Source organism: Mustela erminea, chromosome 16 (genome assembly GCF_009829155.1).
Source record: "Mustela erminea isolate mMusErm1 chromosome 16, mMusErm1.Pri, whole genome shotgun sequence".
NCBI classification, from domain to species: Eukaryota; Metazoa; Chordata; class Mammalia; order Carnivora; family Mustelidae; genus Mustela; species Mustela erminea.
Genome location: NC_045629.1, coordinates 21,170,256 through 21,191,999, shown reverse-complemented (window position 1 = coordinate 21,191,999; position 21,744 = coordinate 21,170,256). Strand labels below are relative to the sequence as shown.

Here is a 21,744-nt window from a genome sequence, read left to right as displayed (position 1 = left end):
CTGAAAATGTAGCATTTAGAGAGAGAGAGAGAGAGAGTGCATGTGTGCACACACAAGTGGGGACCAGTGAGCAGAGGGAGAGGGAGAGAGAGAATCTTAAACAGGCTCCATGCCCAGTGTGGAACATGATGCAGGGCTCGATCTCATGACCCTGAGATCATGACCTAAGCTGAAATCAAGAATTGGACACTCAACCAAATCAGCCACCTGGGCACCCAATAAGGCTACCTATCAACTACTATTTGAAAGTCATCTAAAACTCATTCTATATTTTTAATAGAAATTTTTGAGATTGTTGTAGATTCACATGCAGTTCTGAGAAATAATTCAGAGAAATCTCATATTTATCCTGTTTCCTTGAAAAGTAGTATCTTGAAAAAAATAGAGTTTTACAACCAGGATATCAACATTAATATTGTCAAGTGGGGGAAGCCTCCATCATCACAAAGATCACTCTTGTTGACTATGGATAGACATACCCACTTCCTTCCTTCCTGCTCTCTAATCTGTTCTCCATATCTATAATTATGCCATTTCAAGAATGCTATGTAAATGGAATCATACAGTATGAAACCTTTTGCAACTGGCTGCTTGCAGAATTCTTTACATGTTCTAAGACACTAACTTGTTTGATATGTAGTTTGCAAATCTCCCAATCTGTAACTTGTCTTTTTTGTCTTCACATAGGGCTTAAAACAGAAAAAAAAGTTTTAAATTTCAATAAGGTCTCATTTATCAACTTTTTCTTTTACGGATCATGCTTTTTGTGTCAAGACCCAGAACTCTATCTAGCCCCAGATCCTGAGAATTTTCTTTTATATTTTTTTCTAAGATATTTGTAATTTTATGTTTTACATTTGAGCCTATGATCTTTTTTGAGTTAATTTTTGTATGAGGTGTAATGTTGGGTTCAAGAATCATTTTTATGCCAATGCTGTCCAGTTGTCCTAGCCCACTGGATGAAAAGTCTACCCTTCTTCCATTGAACTGTTTTTGCAATTTTGTGAAAAAATGTCAATCTATGATTACCTTGAAATAAAAGTTTAATAAAATAAAATTGTTTGTAGGTGATGAGAATGTTTTGGAATTAGCTAGACTGACTGCTTCACGACACTGTGAATATGCTGAATGTCAGTGAATTGTGTACTTCACGATGGTTGATTGGATGCTATGTGAATTTCACTTCAATCTTAAAAAGTGGGGAAAAAAAAGCTTATCCTCACTAAACTTCCAACTAACATTTTATGCAATTCAAATAAGTTTTTCAAAGGGCATATAAAAGTCTCTTCTCATATCATCATCGAACTTATTTTCTCTATGTTTGGTTATAGTTTCCAGATCCCCCATCGCTAAAGTGAGGTAACATCCTCATGTCTAATCTCAGAGGCAGTTTCAACAGTGAATCCACACGTGGACAATTAGAGCAGCAGCAGTTTTTGTGGACCTAATATTTCCTGGCCATCAATCCCAAACGTCCTTACTCATTCTTTGACCATCTTTTATACCCTCACTTGTCTTCACCTTCTGAACTAATGTGCCCTAAACAGAACACACTATTATATCATGTGGTGACCACTGCATTTTTTCTTGGAGTGCACAGCCCTGAAATAATATATTTTATCACTTTTCTGACAAAGAGTTCACAGATCTCTCCTAAATAAACACAACATAGTGAGTCAAGGGCAGGGAGTCTAAGAACTCTGTGACTTGCTACATTCTCGAAAGTCTTATGCTTAAACTTCCTCCCATGTATCCTCTTTAATTAATAGTGAAGGGGCCCACACTTACCTCTGGAAAATTCCTGATCTCAAGGAATCTTGAGGTGACTTGGACATTCATGTTATCAAGACCTACCTTCAAACAATCAGTGAGATATTTGTATTACTACATTCGGATCATATTCAAATGACCAATCAATGTCAGTCTGGGAAACCCTAAACTTAGCATATTTCAAAATACTTTCCAGGAAGAGAAAAGAGTCAAGAGTGAGAATCTCAACTGACTGAGCCACCCAGGCTCCACAACAAGTCTTTAATAAAATATGTCCTACTCTCTAATAAGTTTGGAAAACATAGCATAGCATCCCTCTCGACCAAAGCCATGATTTTCTTAAGTGTATTAAAAGGTGAGAGAAATCCCATGATAAAAACACCTGTTTAATTCCATGTGTCTTAATCATATTTTGGCTACAAAATACTTTGTGTATGTCTCAATAGCATCTCTAGAATACCAGTGTCTGGAATGTTGTCCTAAAACAAATTGCCTGTGCTTGCTGATTCCATATTTTTCTTATTACTATATGAAGTTCTACAATCTCAGGGAATACCAGCAATCTCCAAAAAGTAAAATCTAGCTATTGATTTTTGTTTCCTTCAATGATTATTATTTTTTTTTACTTTTCTGAAGTTGCCCCCACAATCAACAACATCTACATTTTTCAAACTCCTCATTGGAATTTCCTAATTCTCCTCCTTTTCCTCCTCCTCCCCCTTCCCCGCCACCCCTCCCTCTCTCTCTCCTCCCCCTCCACCTTCTCCTCCTCCTTCTTTTTTAAGTAAACTCCACCCTCAATATGAGGCTTCAACTCCCCTAACTCAGGACCCTGAGGTCAATGGTTGCGTGCTCCACTGACTGAACCAGCCAGGTGCCCCTATGATGCTCTATCATTGTTGTAAAATAGAGATATCAAGTTCTTTAACTGCAAAGTTTAGGAATTATGTGCGTTTAGAACACCCTCGACAACTAGGACTTGGGCTTATACATAATATGTACTGAATAAATCTTGAACAATTGGCTGGTTAATTCTAGAAACTGCCCAAGTCTTATATCCCCCAGGAAGCTTTCCTATGCTGTGGCTTTTATTAAACTTCTTTTCCTGTCCCCTTCCTAGCAGTTACTGTCTCTATAACTTACCTTGGCCCGTGTTTGTAGATTTGTTTCATATGTATATGAAGTTTCTCCTATGGAGGCTTGTGATCTCTTAAAGGGGGGAAAGTCTGTGTTTCATGGATTTTTGTCTCCCAAACAGGTGAGAACATAATAGAAATTGGTTAAATAAATTTAAAACAAAGTAGCTGGTATAGTCTTACTACATTTCACTTTATTATTATTGACATTAATGATACAATGCTACTATTCTAGTCTTTTATGCAGACAAAATTAAATGATATAAAATACATAATACACTTCAACCATTTTAACCATTCACAAAATACTGAATGATTGAAACTATGTTACATGTATCTTTTACAAAGGAAAAATTGACTCCTATAATAACACACTCAGGTGAAATTTATCATTACATTTTGGATGTTATACAATGTTAAATATGAATATATTCAAGAGAATTATTATTTATAGAACAAACTTCATATTTTACTATTTAAAATAGTAAAATTATAGTAAAATACTTTACTATTTAAAATAGTAAAATGTAAATTATATTCAAATACATAAAGGAACTAACTCTCAACTGAATACTTATAAAAATATTTTTTAAGCAAAAGCTATGATCTACTCATTTACTTGGCAGTTACAAAAATATATATTCTTCTGAAACTCTAATAAATTTGCTTGAGGCATTAGATATTCAAATTTAAATGTGTCTTCTAAAGCATTTTACCAACTTAGTATTGATTTCATACAATATATATACTACAAGGTATTAGAATAGGTTTGCCTTACACATCATGTCATTTCAAGTAAAAGACACAAGCGACCACTAACATAAAAGAGATACTGCAACGACTTTCTAATCAAACAGAGCCAATGCATCAACGAGGCCCACTGGCTGTGCCTCTTACAAAGTAAATTCTTGAACATATTTGTGGAGTGAATACATGAATGGAGGACATTTCTTCTGTTATCTGCATGCGAAAGTATCCAAAGTTTTCTATTTCTAGTAGAAATATCATTTGAAAATTCAGTAACTTTATTCTTCATCAGCTACTTCTTGGATGGCAAAGGTAGGTGAATTGGCTCCAGACTGAGTAGAACAGTACTGTCAGTGATCAGAAGATGGCCTACCAGGTGTGCTGACTGTGAATTTAGACAAATCTAATGTCTATAGAACAAACATTTCATATATTGAACAACCCCATATTTCATCTCTTCACCAAAACAAGACATGAGAATCTAAGTAATTTCTATAATGTATATCACAAAAACAAAAACTAGCAAATATATGTATATAGAAACATATACAGAGATACAGTATCTCTATATCTATCTATCTTGGTAGACTTCAGATATCTCTTCTCAATGAGAAAAGCAAGCTATCCTGAGTTAAGTAGGCCATGTGTCTATGGAACAATGAGAGAATGCATAGGCCATACTTCTACAATCTTCCATATCTTCAATGTGGCGATATGAATGCTGAGATCAATGTTAAAAGCAAAGGTTTGAAGCAGTAAAAAAAAATTTTAAACCAAAGACTAACTGTGATAACAATTACAGAAATTACAGCACCTAAGAAGACTGTGGCCACTATAAGTAAAAAGAATTAGTCTGAGCCCTTTATTGGCTCAGACTCCTCTCATAACTTCCCCTACCTCTTCTACCTCATGTAGGGTGAAAATTTTCTGAGGCTTATCACTAAAACTTCAAAAATCTGAGTGCATACAGAATATTTTTCTTAATCGAACTTTAGATCATTCTAAAGCATTTCAAAAGCTTTTGCCTTTATACTTCAGTAGAACAACTAACAACTCATTCAGCAAACTGGCAATTATGTCTTTTTCTGTGTACATGTGTTTATATATATATACATTAATGAAAAAACTACTATTGGCTGTAAGAAAGTAATTAAACTATAATTATAATTAAACTATAATTTAGTATATTAATTCACTTAAAAATAAGTCTTTAAGAATTAAACATAGTTTCTAAAAATTCAGAAGCAATTTAATCATATATAAAACATTAGTTTCCATATTAGTAAATGCCACTAGTGAAGAAAATTTAAAAATAACCTGTGAAGTAAAATGACTTAGAGTGGGTTATTTATTTTAAACTTCAATATTGTGGTTTTTTAAAATACCAATGAATAAAAATATGCCCTTGTAATCTGCCCTAAATCATGCTACACAAGAAAAGATCCATATGAACTAATCAGGGAATACTTTAGTACTAAATACAAACACATCATTTTCAAATACATTAACTAAATGCTTTCATATCCCTAAATATTATTTTTTTCCTAAAAGTTGTATGTGCACAGAGGGTTGAAAATAGTTTTTCTTTCTTTTTAAAAATGTTTTATTTTTAAGTAATCTCTACACCCAAAGTGGGGTTTGAACTCACAGCCCAGAAGTCTAGAGTCAAATATTCTACAAGTTGAGCTAGCCAGGTGACCCCAAAAGAGTTTATTTTCTTAAATTAGTTAATATCCACTCAGGATTTTTTAAAACTATTCATTGTCTTGGCTTTTATAGCTAGTGCCAAGGATAATATCATTTCATACTGAACTTAGTTAACTATCACAAAATTTAAATCGATAGAGTCAGAACCAGTATCATTACAATATCATATATATTATACTATCACAAGAAATTAGCCCATTTTAAAATTAAACATTGTTGGGGCAAGAAGAGTGACCACTGAATGCTTAGGAAATTTAAGCCACTCAATGAATGTGATTTAAAGAGACAGAAAATATTGTGAGACATCTAAGATTAGGATATTTGTTCATAAAATAAAGCTTACCTTCTAAATTCAACTTTTTATATCCAATATAATTAGAAGTCATACAGAAATTATTTTTCTTTCTTTTTTGTTAAACAGTAATGGAAATATATATAAAACTCTAGTCTCTTCAAATTACTCATTCTGTTAACATTATATAAAGTTTGGTAATATTTAATATTAGATAACCATGCAAGACCTTCCCTTTTAGGGGAAGAGAGGCAAATATCCAAACGCAGAACTCAGAAGAACTGTTAGTAGGCTTTAGCAATGTTTAAAGGAGTTAGAGAGGAGTAGGTGAGTGGTTAAGGGGAGGAATATGTGAACATGTAGGTAAACCCATTCTAAAAACTCAAGGCTGGTTAAATGTCCAATGTTGCATGGAGGTACATTATGATATTCAAAAATTGTCTTTATTCATTCGTTCATTGGACATTTTTAAATTGTTATGACTGTTTTGGAATCACAGCAAATTTTATAGGATATACTTTTTCCAAATTTCAAAACATATCTAAAACTGTTATCTTCAGTGATGAGGAATCTATTTTTTCAGACTGCAACAGCATAGCAATTGCCTCAAAACATGTATCCAAAGTGGTAAATGTCTAAGAAATCCTATGATTTTCACATACTAAAAACCGCTTTCATGTTTCCATCCATTTTTCCCTCAATATAAAGTGCGTAACTTAATGGCAACATGTGTCACCTAACTCCAGCTTTATTAACAACTAATTAGTACTATTCTTCTATTAGTAAGGAGGAGCTTAATGTATGAAGGAGGCAGTCTTGCTGGGTTTAAATCCTGCTTCTACCACTTATCAATCACGTGACTGACTTGGGAGAGTCACTGGGCTCTTCTTTGCTTTAGTTCCTCAACTGTGAAATGGGGTGATGTCGTCGTTGTGACAGTTAGTGAAGCAAGAACAAGATGGGGTAAAGCACGTGGAGGTATTGCCTGGCACATAATAATTGCTTGAATGTTAGCTATAATTTTTATTATAATAAGAAAAAAATAACAGTGACTGATGATAATATAAATGACTACTAACTTTCGAGCATTTAGTAAGTACCAAGCACTCTGATAGATGGTACATTGCACCCTTAAAATATTAACCACATCTTATTATACAAAGATTAGATTTTTAAAGATATGCTAATTTATATATAACATAATAGCAGATAATTTATCCCATGAAACAGCAAAGTATGGCCAAAGTGTTTAAGTGACCTCTTCATCGTTCTACTGAGAAATAAGGCTTCCACGATGGTGATTAGAAAACAGTAATGACATTATGAACAACAGTTGATAGTTGATCGGTTTTGCTCCCTCCTTAGCCTGCATTGAATGTCATCAATTTTTCAATATGGGAAAATCACAAGATACTAATATCATGGGCCTTTGGGATCAGTTGTTACTAATATCCAGAATGTTAAATCCCTAGAAGTTAAGATGTACTTAATCTAGATATTTGTGTTAAGGTCCTATTTCCATTAAATGCATAATGTTCAACTTTTTCTTTGGAAACTTTGGAGTTTGTTTCTTTACTTCTCATTATATATATGGACTTAAGGCAAAAATCTTAAGTGCTTCTGTGACAAAGGACAATTTTTATCAGCTTGACCAGTATATGAATACCTCATAAACATGTAACACAGGAGTTTTGTTATTCAATACACAACTGCTAGCAGTGAAGTTTTTAATGATCATTTGAAACCATTATCAAATTTCATAAATTAAAATTCAATAATAGTCTGTATATACTTTAGTTATTAAAAGCATTTCACATACTAAATTAGTTTAAATCCATATAATTATCACAATCACAGTAAGGGCATTTTAATTGCTTTGAAAATTATAGATTCAAAACCAATATGACCATATTCCTTATGCTAAAAAACAATGTTATTTTATCAACATAGAGATGATAATCATTACACATACTTTAGAATGAAAATAGAACACACCTTGTGCTTCCACATGTTATCAAGGTCTCTAATAGTCCTTGATAAGTTCAACAAATAAAGCTTTATTTTCATATGTTATACACATACCTTGATAGAGGAATTCTCAGCATAGTATATTCTATTACGAGTCTCAGATCTCATATTAAAGCCTTCCTAAAAGTGAGAAATTTTAGGTATCTTTCTAAAATAAAGGTTGAATTTTTAAATGGGCTTAAGTTTCCTCCTTTACCCTACTTACCCCTCCTATACCCTTCTAAACTTGTCTGGTCCCCACTGCTCCCCATCCGTGGCCATTGGGGGCACAGCCCCAGTGCACAAGGAAGTCATGCCATTACAGAGACCAGGGAGAGCACCAGACTACTGGAAAAATCCACAAGCACAAAGCATACCTAGAAGGGGCTGGAAGAAAGTCTTGGTAAAGCTTCCATCTGCTCTTCTCTCTTTTACTGAGAAATAAACCCTTAGGAGAAAGAGTAGAACATGCTCTTCACCTCACACACATGAACTACTTTCTGTGACGCAGGTGAGGGACTGAATCCCTATGACAGCACCCAGCCTCCACTTTCTGTAACATTTCTGTATAAGGATTCGGAAAGCGTGTCCATGTTTCTTCAGTGAAAGGCTTCTTTAAGTGGAAATGTCCATGATTACACGATCCCATTTAGAGAAGATGGAAATAAACACAATCAAATAATTTTAATAAATGGGAAAGGAGGCACAATGGTTCATTGTTCAACTCTGATTTTTTTTTTTTTTATAAATTCGAGGGATGAATTTTACCCTAAAAATGAACAGCGAGTGTCAAAACATACAGAGATGAGTTGGTGAAGCTTCAAATTGTCCAAATGACCTCCGATCTGTGGCCAGCACAAATATCCAAGTACAAGTCGAACACTGGTTAGTTACTCCATGGTGAAGGATTTAGAGAAAAAAAAAAAAAAAAGCTGTTTCTTTATCTTGAATGGAGAATATGTAGCCAGCATGTCCTCTGTCTGGTTAGCAGAAGCTTCTGCTTGTCTGGTTCCTTGGAGATTCTCTTCATTCTTCACCCATGGGGGGAGGCGGCTCGCATAGCTTGTAGAGCCTAGAAAAGGCATGGAAGAGTGTGACACGGGCCTGGCATATCACCATTATCTGATATGTTTTTACCAGGAGGAAAAGGATACTGAAATGATTTCTTGGCCCAGAAATCATGATCATATTGTCTACTTTACTAAAAATCACATATGAATTAGCAAACTCCCAAACTTTGGTTCTATTATTCAGAAAACCCCAATGTGTCTTTGCTGCTCGAGATGACTAGCGATGGAGCAGTACTCCCTTCTCCACACCAGCTGCTTCTGGTCCAGGGCTGCCAACCCCGACTGCTCACCTTGCTGTCAGCAAAATCGATTCTCTCAATTCTAGGAGACGATATTATTATGATAATTACCATCGTGTCTATTATGATTAATTTGTAGCAAAGCAGCACCTGCTCAGAAGGGTCTGCTGATTTCCTGACCCATTTTCAAAAGCTGCTTCATTTTGTACCATGTCTTTGGTGCAGTCAGTTGTGAGTTGGGCTGATGTAGCAGAGTCCTGAGGAGTGACTCTCCCAGGCACCATTATCTGGTGTTTCCTGGGAAATACTTGCCCAGCTTTGCCCATCCTTCCTTTCATCTGTCAGCAGAATCAGGTGGAGATTCAAGTGGGTCGAGGCATCTAGTTGAGCTGGTGGAGATGCCTGGAAGTGCTCCTTCTTAGCATCTCATATCTCAGTGTCGGAGGTCACTGAGCATGAAGGCAAGAAGAGGGGGGGAACTGAACTAGGACTGTAGAAGTTCCAGAGTTCCCCATTCTTCCGAATGGTTGTATCATAGCTCCAGAATGAAATTAAGGGGAACATAAATGCTACAGGACAGCCAGTAACCAGGCGGGGTAAACTCATTATTGAAGGTGTAGGCTGAGCGAAGATCCGGGGACTATGCTGGCTGGGTGTCCGACTACAGACACGTCCAGTCCTACAGTTCCGTGGGCATGCTGGCCCTGCTTCAGAGCTTCATCTGTGATCTAAATGTCCCAGGTACAGGTGTCAACTTTGCTCCTTTTAAAAAGTACTCCAAACTCAGGGGTAGCTATGGTGATAAACTTCTTTTATAGATTAAATTGGACAAAATTTACATGAGTTGTTGACAAACTCAGCAAATTATGTTTCCTCTTCCTTCCCCACTTACTCCCATGCTAATTCTAAGTCAAAGGGGGGAAAAGGCCGAAAAAGGACAAATATTGAGTTAGAAACCTAGCTAACAAAATAAACTGTCCATGTTTGGAAACAACTCAGAAAAAGTAACTGCCTTTGGAGATTTGCAAAATGTATTTCAAGTCTGAAAGGTGCTTAATACTCTATATGTCACCTCCACAGAAGAAAATGAATACTGAAATAAGGACATCTCACATCAGAAGAGCTTTTTTCATCCTTCCCGGAGAAAAGAATACATTAAATTGGGCTGATATAGTTCAAAGTTGCCTTTGCAGTTGAAAAATATGGTGTTGCTTCAAAATGCATTCCCAGCACTGGAATAATAGAATGATCGGAAAGTTCTTTTCCTCTTTAATTTCTATCCTTTCATTTCCCTGACAGTGCTGCCTAATGAGTGGAAAGGCAGTGGCCTTACTCAGGTAGAACAGAAACCGTAAGCTGGGTAGCGAATGTCCTACCCCCGTGAGCTCTGGGCTGCACCATGACATTCCATTACCTTGCACTGCACGTTTCCACATAATGGAGCTAATGCCACTGGGTAGACAAGTCTTTAAAATGTCTGCCTTGCAAATTGGCAAAAAGGCTACTCCCTGTGATCACCTAATGAAATAATAGCTCTGGCTACTGTAGAGCTGGGCAGATTCAGCTTCTGTGAGGTTTCTTGGAAGTGACTCAGGGTTATTTGAGTTCAGACACATTTGTAATGGAAATTGTGGGGCTTGGGGAATTTAGAACAGGCAGATGAAGTTGGAAAGCAAAATGTAATAGTTAAGAGCTGGACTTTAACCCTGCACTGAGGCGTTTGTTTTTCTGGCAGCTATACCATTAGGTAATGGGAGGCCTGGTTTTGCCCAACATTTTAGGACACTTGTCCTATTCTCATTCCACTCATGCACACCAAGGCCCCTGCATGAAAAGGTTTGTTCCTGGCTCCACTTTCTTCTTTTCCTGTTTGGGCTCTGGTGCCATCTTGGAGTTGGATTTCCAGCCCAGTCCCCAACTGCCGGAAGTAGAACTTTCAAACTTCAATCTATAGATCATGCCCTTTACCTTTCTACATGTCATAAATAAAAGCTGTGTTAAGGGAGACTGCAAAGCAAATGCCTCTTTTGAAGGCTAGAGTGTCAATAATCATCTGTCCCAAGGCAATTCTCCCTATCTTACAGATGAGAAAACTGTCTCAGAGAAAATAAATAACCGGGCTAACTAAGGTCACAAACAGGAGCTGGGACTCAGAACTATGTTTTTCACTTGTAACCTCTATAGGATGCTGCTTCACAATTAAACAAATAAAGACAATCAAGCTATCATAGCACAGTAGTTTCGAGGTTTTGTGACATAATAGAAAATAAGACCAGTGTGCCATTACATCTAAAATGTAATATTTGGTCTTTGATGAAGATTAAGTTTATTCATCTGAAGATGCAACACATGACAGTGAGGGGGAAGCACATGGTTAGTACTGCCCACAGAGGCATCTCCCCGTAGGTGTCCCATTGATCCTCAGTCCCAGTATTAGTGAGATGAGCTCAGCCTCTTTGCCTTACACTTTGCTTCTTTTTCTCAGTGAATAGAACCATTTGCCCCTTGTCACCCAAATCAAAGATTTGGTTTTCATTCTAGAATCTTCCTTTTTCCTAACCTCCTTCATCCAATTAGTGTCAAAGATTATTAATTTTGTCTCCTAAATATCTCTTGAGCCATCCTCTCCTTTTCATCCTTAATACTATGATCATCTCCTCTCAAGCACCTGCCTTGTCTTAGCTGTCCTCAGATGGATCTTTTTTTTTTTTTTTTATAAACATATAATATATTTTTATCCCCAGGGGTACAGGTCTGTGAATCGCCAGGTTTACACACTTCACCAAAGCACATACCCTCCCCAATGTCCATAACCCCATCCCCCTTCTCCCAAACCCCCTCCCCCCAGCAACCCTCAGTTTGTTTTGTGAGATTAAAAGTCACTTATGGTTTGTCTCCCTCCCAATCCCATCTTGTTTCCTTTATTTTTCTCCTACCCACTTAAGCCCCCATGTTGCATCACCATTTCCTCATATCAGGGAGATCATATGATAGTTGTCTTTCTCCGCTTGACTTATTTCGCCAAGCATGATAAGCTCTAGCTCCCTCAGATGGATCTTCTTAATGGTGACAGAGATACATTTGAAATTTTAAATCTTCCAGACAGGAAAGTTGCATTTTAATGCCTCCCTATTGTTTTCAAGTGAAATCAGAGCTCTTCAGTATCTCACATATGTCTCTTCCTGATGCAGTCCTTGCCTGTGCCTCTAGCCTCACCTTGCATCATTCTTAAATAACATTCAACCAGCAGTCACAGAGATTTGGGTGTAGTTCCCAGAGCAAGATGTGCTCTTCAGGCGTTGGTGTGATTGCATCATCTGTGGAGGACATCTATTCCATGCTGACTGGGCCAGGAACACTCTGCAACCTCCCCTCTGTCTTTAGGCTGAGTTTTATGCCCCTTCTCTCTGTTTCTCATGGCAAGCTGTGCCTATGTCTGCCACAGTACTTTGGATACTGTCCTCATTTTATTCAGTTGTCTCTCTACTACTGCACCCCACTGACTTGTGGAAGGGACTAAGTCTCTATTTCTAGCTTTTAACACAGTGTCTGACATCTACAAACATATGGAAAAAAAATATCCAACATCTTGTTGACTGAGTGAATTTTAAGGAGTGAATGGGGAAAGGAAAACTATGGGAGAGATCGGTAAGGGATTTGAACCAAATATTATCTCAGGCAGAGATAGCAAACTCTATCTCCTCCATGAAGATATTTCCAGAAATATGACCCCAGACTTGTCTATGGGTGGCCTGTCCTTGAAAGCCAGATTTGTTCTTCAATTTGGTATCTTTGGGCAGGAATCCCACTTCCCAGCTGGGTGGAATCTCTGGCCCTCTGGGCCCTCAGGAGTCTCTCCACACCCCCTCATCGTGTGCTTCTCACATTCTGCCTTTCCTTCCAGTTATGTTTTGCCCTCTCATCTCTTTACCTGAAATATCTTTGAGGGTTGGAACTGTTTCTATCTTGTGTTTATGTTCTCCACAGGGCATAGCAGGGTGCTATGCATCTCTCAAGTCCTCAATAAATATTTGTAGAATGAAAGAAAGAATAAATAGAATGAAATTTAAAAATTACTCTAGATTTCTGCCTTGGAATTATTACTCTCTTGTAAAAAATGTCAACTTTACAGTTGGCTTATTTTGTTGTGTTTCAGTTCAAGTATTTTAAAACACATCCCAATAAAGAAAAAAGTGAGTTCATCAGGTTACTTTCTTGTATTCAGTTTGTGTACTGGCTTATTGATCAGGATGCTGAAGTCTTATCTTAACCCCCCTGTTTATTAGTGTTTATAAGCTCTAGCTAAGGGGACCTTGCTAAACCATTCTCTTGTTTTGTTATTGGGATTTCAACACTTCACTGGGTCTGTTATCCAAATATACATGAATGCTCAAGGTGTTAGAGAGAGAATGACTATGTGAAATGATTCTTTAGCAATAAAGTCTTTCTAACCTAATCAACTATGAAAGATAACATTAACAAGACTGGAGGATTAGAGTCAGGAGTCAGCACTAAAAATAAACACAATTAGAACATGAGTGCTCCATCCATTTTCAGGGGGAAAATATGTTTTTCCTTTCCAAAGTACTTCCACCACCCACATACTTTTTAGAATGAAATGTAACTCCATAAATGCTACAGTCATCATTCTCACTCTGGTAACTGCTTTGTAAATGGAAACAAAGAATGTCTTATCTGAGACAGTGCTTGGAAGAGCCTACTTTTTTGTTAAAATGCCAATGTATAAAAACAATCAAATGTAAAAGAAATCATTTAATACTATCCCACTTCAAGATAGATGGCTGCCTACCCTAATGTCACCAGGGAAATGAAATTAACATTTTTATGATGGCTGTTCCCATGTTCATTTATTCTAAAGGTGGATTCGAGTCCTTTCTTTTGATGACATGTGAACTGTGAATATTTGTATGATCCCAAAGAAAAAGCTCATTCATTCATTTTTTCATTCATACATTCTTGAAATAAAATACTCAATGTCTACTATATAGCACTATGATGAACAGGGAATAAAACCCAAAAAACATATTTCCTGCCTCCAAAGAATTCATATTTACGTTGGGTAAGGAGTCGTGGAACAATATTTTGTAACACAATATGATAAGGGCTAAAACAGACCAATACCAGATGATAAGAGAGCACAAAGAGGGAGAAAACTCATCCAAGATGTTGAAGAGGAAAGAACATCTAAGCTGGGTTTTGTGCTTAAGAAGTTTTTCATACAGACATAGATGGGAGAAGCAATCATGCCCAAGGTAATGGCATGGGCAGGCATAGAAACAGAAATGAAAAATGGCATTGTGTTGGTTCACTACAGTTGGAATACAAATTTCAATAGCACCTGTGTGGACTTCTGTCTTTGAATTCATGATGGAATTTGCAAAACAGAATAATGTCAAGACTTCTACCTATTACCTCTAAGTTTGCTTCCCTCAAAGTTCTGAATTCAGAGATCATCGAGGCCTAGTCACATTTAGCCACAGAGTGTTTACAAGGCCAGTTTGCATGCTTACAATCAGGACTGCACTAGACAATGTGCTGGGACAGGTGCGTTAGCTGTAAGTGATGCTGCTTGGGAAATGGTGGCCCTTTGCCAAAGAGCAGACCTGGGGAGTCACTTACCTTGGAGCAGACTGTGGGGTTCGGTCTCTGATTCCCAAATTCTTTGCTGTGTTCTGAACTCTTGCTCCCTGAAAGAAGCAAGGAAAGTAATTTTTTAGCTCTACATGGTATTAGTAATTATTTAACATACCATTAACATTTGAGCCTAGAGTATTTCTTTCTTTCTTTCTTTTTTTTTTTTTTAAGATTTTATTTATTTATCAGAGAGAGAGGGGGGAGAAAGCGAGCACAGACAGACAGAATGGCAGGCAGAGGCAGAGGGAGAAGCAGGCTCCCTGCCGAGCAAGGAGCCCGATGTGGGACTCGATCCCAGGACGCTGGGATCATGACCTGAGCCGAAGGCAGCTGCTTAACCAACTGAGCCACCCAGGCGTACCTAGAGTATTTATTTCCACATCATATTTAACACCAAGAGAAACTAGATGAAGCAGAAGAGAGAAATCATCATCTGAATATTTTCATAACTAACGCTTTTAGGAATCAAAATATGCTGATACATTGTTCCAAAGGATTGATACTTATTTCGGTAGCCATCCGAATCATTCAAAATATATTTAATCACAGCTTCCTGTTCATTATCTCAGCTAGGTCGTTATTCCTAGAAGTAAGCAGTATTTCAGAGGTTGAAGACAAGAAATGAGCAGGACACAAATATCTGCTGTGTTCCCACTTTCGTGGAACAGAAATCACAGTTCTATCGCACTCATGCACCTGTTTTGTCCTTAGTTGAATAATTAGCTATTTTAAACTTCACGGTATGTATCAAGAAAACATTTCTTACATAGTGCTAAAGCAATTTCAGGACAAGCCATGGGCATATGGGTCTCTGAAATGTAAGAATTCTGCCTCAAAGTTTAAAGTTCAAAGACAATGTGCTTCACAATCTGTCAAGTTCATGAATGAAGCTATCATCATTACTCAGTTCCCAACAGGAATCAGTTACTACATAGAACCAAACACCAGGGTTTGGGGCTGAGAAAAGATGAAAGAGAGTGGTTTAAAAAGAACTCTGAAACTCTCTCTCTCCTGCTACCAAATTTCTGAGCTGTGGGAAGGAGAGAAAGAAAAGGAGAAAAGGAAGAAAGCAAAACAAAACCTATTTTCTTAAGATGGACCCAGTAAAGAAAAGCAGAAAGGGAAAAGGGGTGGGGGTGGAAGAAAGACAAATGGAAAGGAAATTAGGAATCACAATTCAAATGTTAAAAAAATGAACTATTTTGTAGCATTTTTCAACTTAGAGAAAAGTTATAAAAGCAGAACAAAGAGTTTTCACTCTATAACATGAAGACCAAAACCAGGGAATCAACGTTAGTACAATGCAGCGTCTTATTCAGATTTCACCATTTCCCACACGTGTGTCCCCTTCCTATTCCAGGATTCAATCGAGGATTCCCTACTGCATTTTGTTTTCTTGTCTCCTTGGTCCTCTGATCTACAGCACTTCCTCGGGTTCTCTTTGCCTTCCATGACCTTAATATTTTTGATGAATACTGGTCATTATTTTGTAGGATGTTTCTCAATTTGGGTTTGTCAGATCTTTCCTCATGATTAGAGGACATGCACTTTGGGCAAGAAGTGATTTGGTGCCTTCTCAGTGCATGAAATCACTGACATTGACTATTATAGGATGGCTTTACCTCATCATTGGTGCCATTAATTTGGCACTTGGTTCAAGTGGTGTATGTCAGATTTTTCCACTGTACATCTTCTACTTCTCTTTTTGTAGTTAATAATTTGGAGAAGATACTATGAGACTATGCACATATATTGCTTCTCTTCAAACTTTGCTCACTGGCTTTAATCTCCATTGATGTATCTTGCTGCAACAATGATAATGTAGCATTTAGGAAGGAATGTTTCTATGAATAAGAGTCATCTGTTCTTCCCAAAGCCATTATCTATTTATTCAAGTATTTATTTAAATCAACATGGATTTATAAATATTTATTTTATTCTGAGTTAGTATCCAATATTTCTATTATTAATACTTTTTAAAATTCAAATTGTTGCAGATAGACCACTAGGAACTCCTTTAGGTGGCTTCTCATGTCCTACTGAAGGAATCACAATCATTTTTGAATACTTGCTTATTTTTTGGTACCTCGGGATGTTCCAGGCTCATCTTCTCTGTCTCAGCTGGAAGTTAACCACTTCTCCAAGCATCCTTGGTTCTTTTTAATGGAGAATTATATTTGGAACCCAAGATCTGGACCCTGGGTATGTTCATTGCTACTACTGGCATGTAAGTGCTTCTAGGTCTTTTCAGTAGATAGGGCTAGGTGACTAGGGCAAGCATACTCAGATGTCTATAGTTATTTCTACATCTATGTATATCTGTGTGTGTGTGTGTCCATCAGTTCAAACTGCTACCTCTGATTCAATCCCATGCAACAGGGTTCATTCTGGATTACAGCCTTCTCCCTTTCCCTTTTGTAACTTTCTTTTCTGACAGTAAGAAATTTTATTCTCATTATTTACAATACATTTACTTATCTATATAAGCCTAATATACTCATAAATTAGTTTTAGAATTTTTGAATCATATCCTTGTGAGAAATAGGTTTACTATAGTATTTATATATGATTGCTTTTGTCTTTGGTTCCATAATATTCCATTAAATAATCTAATGAAAGACTTTTACTTTCTTAAAAGGTTGCAAATAAATTGATGCTTATCATGCTGAACAATTACTGGCATATTCCAAAATGAATTCAACTCTATAATTCATCATATACTCAACAAGCCAGATACTTGCACTTAAAAAAAAAAAAGATTTATTTATTTATTTGACAGAAAAAGAGAGGGGTGGTGAGAGTGGGTGCATGCACAGAGGGATAGAGGGAGAGGGAGAGAGAAACTTAAGCAGACACCAGGCTGAGCACAAAGCCTGATGCGGGGCTCAATCTCATGACCCTGAGATCATGACCTAAGCTGAAACGAAGAGTTGGATGCTTAAGTGACTGCACCACCCAGGTGCCCTGATACTTTCACTTTTACACCCATGCTCATGCTCATGTTGCTCCCTCTTCCTAAATACCCTCTCTCTCCTGTTTCCTACCTGTCCACATCACATTCATCCCCGCAGGCTCAAATCAAATACCATCTTGGGCAGTAATTAATTGGTTCTCCATTGTGTCAGGTACTGTTCTAAGTACATGGAGTGTATTGCTTTATTTAATCCTCACACCACTATGTAAGTGCTATTATTATCTTTGTTTTAATAATGAGGAAACTAAGTAAGAGTGAGGCTTGGAATCTTGTCCCATATGATATAGACAGTAAACACTGGAGCTTGGACTAAAACTGAAGTTGTTTAAACTCAAGAATCCATGCTATTAAGCCACTATCATATTATAACTTGTGGCATGAAGGCTTTTCCTGATTTTCTTAGTTAAAACTAATTCATTGCTCACATGTCATTTTGCATTTACCCTCTGCTAGGAACTATTCTAGGAAACCTGTGACGCCAGAACAAATATACTCAGTGTCCCAGCCATTGAGGGGCTCACAGTCTAGCCACTCATTTATTCCTGTTTTCTGGCCTAAAACACTGAAGTCGAATTCCACTTGTCTGTTGGTGCCTGTGTCATGATGATTTGCCCCCATGTGGCCACCATGAGATAAGGCAAGAATCACATCTTCCTTAGTCTGTTACTGGTGGCCAATATAATGCCCTGATATTGTAGGTAAAGAGACAGAATTCTTTGAAATTCCAGTTTTATTAAAAAGGTCAAAACATTTTTGAGATTGGCTTCCACCAAATAATACTTGGAATGTATAATTTGTAGGATAGAAAGCTTTGTCTCTAATATCAATGAGAACTTTTCCCTCAAGCCTTTTATTAATGAGATCCGTTGGTTATGTAAAAGTGCTGCCTAGGATTATGACAATCGTTATCAAAAAGGGGCACGGGACCCCGCCTGCTATCTTTTAGCTTTCCGTCCAATATCTCAACCAGGGCATTCAACAAATCTATGAAAAGGACACATACAAAATCTGTACATGAAAATAATATTGCAGTCAGAAGAAGAAATCGTGCTAAAGAGCTTCTTCTTCCTAAAAAGGAAACTAAAGGTCTTAGAGAATCTTATTCATTAACCTAGAAAATATCCCAACCATTCAGTGTCCAGAGAGTTATATCTAAATGGCTGAAAGGCAAAGGGAACAGAAAAGTGAGATCTTTGATTCCCACAAGTGTTCTAACTACTCAGATCACAGGCAGGGAAAAGTTGGCTTGCTGAGTGGATCCCAACTGCTATTCCCATTGCCTGTACCAGCTAAACCCTTGGGAGAAGATGAGCAACAGAGGGAACACTGCAAAAATCTCTCTGTGTACCAGGTTAGCCTGGTTTCTCCATCGAGAGGGGCCCCAGGCTCTCTGATTCTTCATGAAGAAGTCAGAAATTAGTTCTTTGTCTCCAAGCCACTTGGAGCAGAGAAACATGTAACAAAGGAGAGAAGCTATCTATTCTGAATGTATTTATTATAAAAATATGGACGGGGGAAGAAGTGATAAACACTGAAAAGCAGGGAAGTTTAGAAATCAACCAGGATTTGATAAGAAACTTCTTAACTTTTCAGTTGCCTTAAGTTATATTTTATAAACATATAATAATATATACTAATAATATATGTAAATATCTTATGTACATTGTATCCTCAGAAGGGTTTGCACCAGTTAAACAAGTCATTAAGGCTTACAAATGATTTTTACTTTCCCTCTCTATTTTATCTATCTCTGTTTTCAGTTGTGAGAACTTAAAGGTTTTGATTATTGGAGTCTATATAGCATGAATGTATATCTAGCCAATCCGTCATTACTCCTGTACTAGATTATTCTAAAACAGGTTAATACTAGTCTCTTAGTCTTGCCATAAACTATGATTTTTGAGATGGTTCCTTCAAGTCTTATTGTAAACTTACTCTAATGGCAATAGAATGAAACAATGGTTAGTCTCTTTATGTATTTTTGGCATTCCAAACCCAACCTGATAGGGATAATTGCAAGTTTACTTTGATCTACTTTTTTTAAAACCAAATTTGTATATCCACCCAAAAAAATCCTTCCAAAATCTGCTGGCCTTTGTATCTGCATTTGCCCTTTCCCAGCTGAACCACCGTGTGTCCTGTGCTTCTTGTGGATCTAACATTTACTTAGCAAATTCCTCTTGGACCTTGTGAGATCTTGGTTTTCAGTCTCTAGCTTCAGGGTTCCCAGCTGGGAACCTGAAGCCTGAAGCTACAATGTATCTCCACTTGTTGCACCTTATTTCTGAATTGCAGACCCTAAACTGGTACTGGCCTCATGACTGTTTCCATGGATTTCTTTTTCTTTCTTTCTTTCCATTCTGTATTATAATCTTGGGAGCAAACCCACAGGAAGTTATCTGTTTGTGTAAGAGTTATACACTAAGTACTGAGTAAATAGAGCAGTTTTAACTACAAAAGCATATCTTAAAAACTAAGTTACTTAGGGTGCCTGGGTGGCACAGTTTGTTAAGCATCTCTTGGTTTCATCTCAGGTCCTGATCTCAGGGTTGTGGGATGGGCTTTGAGTTGAACTGGGCTTGAGCTCAGCCGGGAGTCTGCCTGAGACTCTCTCTCTCTCTCCTTTCCCTCTGCTCCTCCCCCCATGTGTGCCCATGCTCTCTCTCCTTCTCGAAAATAAATAAATCATTAAAAACAAACAAACAAACAAACAAAGTCACTCACTATCACTGGGCAATTCAAACCAAGTGAGTAAGTAGAGATTTGTTAAATTAATTTCTGTGGTAACCTGAGAACAATGTGACAGAAGAAAATATAAAATTGATCTTTTCCGACTTCTTTTGCTTTTCTACTAAGTTGTGTTTTTCTATTAGATTAACTACATTTTCCTAATAATCAACAAATTGGAGGTAGTGTATTTTTCTTATCTTTTAAAAGAATTTTATGAGTTAAAAACCAAACTGTCATATTTCAAATACCACTGGGTATTAGGCCAAAAGTTCATTCTCTTGATAAGAGAGTATATTCTCACCTATAAATACTTCAGTGACCTAAAGACATTCCTAAAATTGCTATTCATCCTCTGAAGCAAAATCTGAGGTATGCGTTTTATCTTCAGAATAGTGCACAAGTTTCTTAGCATGGCTTGGCATTCCCTCTGGGAGCTCCAGGAGCAAGCAGGGTCCTCAATTCTTTCCTCTTCCTTGTCTCCACCCTCTTCCTTAATGTATTTCCAGAGCCTTAGTAAATCACCCGCAATGCCCCGAAAGTGCCATGCATCCCTTGACATCATCCTTTACATAAACCCCAAATCCACTCCTGCCCAATACGCCTGATCAACCCCTTTCCTCCTTCAGGTTACCTCTTCAGACATCTCTTTTTGCAGCTTGGCTACATTTCTTGGAGAACCTTCATATAGATGTCTGTACTGCTTTCATCTCTGGGAGTGTTTCTTGTCCATACTTACCCTCTGAGCCTGGAAAAAATGTCCCTCAAATCCAGGCACCCTTGAGACACCTGATAAATGCTGATTATTCTGACAAAAATTGATAAATCCTGATTAAAAGGCAGTTTCAAATCCAGGTCCTGTAAAACAGTCCCTATACAGTGCATGAGACTTACCTGCTTCCGCATCACGTCAGTGGCCTGCATGATGTAGCGGGGAGGCAGCCCGTGGCTTCGAGCCAGAATGATGGCCTGCTCCAGGGTCACGCTCAGAGTGCACCTGTGTGCAAAAGCAAAAGCGAGTCAAATGCCTCGGGCTCCCATTAAGCACTTCAAGACAGTTTGGGTTACTAAATGAAGAGGGATAGAATATACTCCTCCTACTGTTTCCTCAGAGAGTTTCTTTGGGTATCCCCCCCAGGTAGTCATAAGTTTACATGTTAATAAATCTCTGCTCTTCTCTTATTAATCTCTTTTTTTACTATTAGGGTTTCAGCTAAGAACTCAGAAGGATAGAGAGAAACTTACTTTCCCTCCCCTACCCTAACTGCATAATCAAAAAGCGCCAGCCAAAATGGAAGCGGCTAGACAATGAACCATAGATTTTTCTACACAGAACACCTGTTTTTGTTTTGGCTTTAAGCAGGCTCCACACCCAGCGTGGAGCCCAATGTAGGGCTTGAACTCATGATCCTGAGATCAA

The 21,744-nt window shown here is 37.5% G+C and overlaps 1 protein-coding gene across 6 annotated transcripts in view; it reads right to left on the bottom strand.

Moving 5' to 3' along the window:
* Positions 1–21,744, bottom strand: part of PREX2 (phosphatidylinositol-3,4,5-trisphosphate dependent Rac exchange factor 2) — a 337,813-nt gene that overhangs the window by 38,587 nt on the left and 277,482 nt on the right. For 5 of the 6 annotated variants that reach the window (XM_032316155.1, XM_032316156.1, XM_032316153.1 and 2 more), the window contains 2 exons: positions 21,219–21,321; positions 14,609–14,676 (listed from right to left, as the gene is read on the bottom strand). In XM_032316155.1, coding sequence (XP_032172046.1) covers positions 14,609–14,676; positions 21,219–21,321 — 171 coding nt within the window. Of the gene's footprint in view, positions 1–6,176; positions 8,732–14,608; positions 14,677–21,218; positions 21,322–21,744 lie in introns of those variants that run through there. The other variant, XM_032316154.1, reaches the window with a different exon arrangement.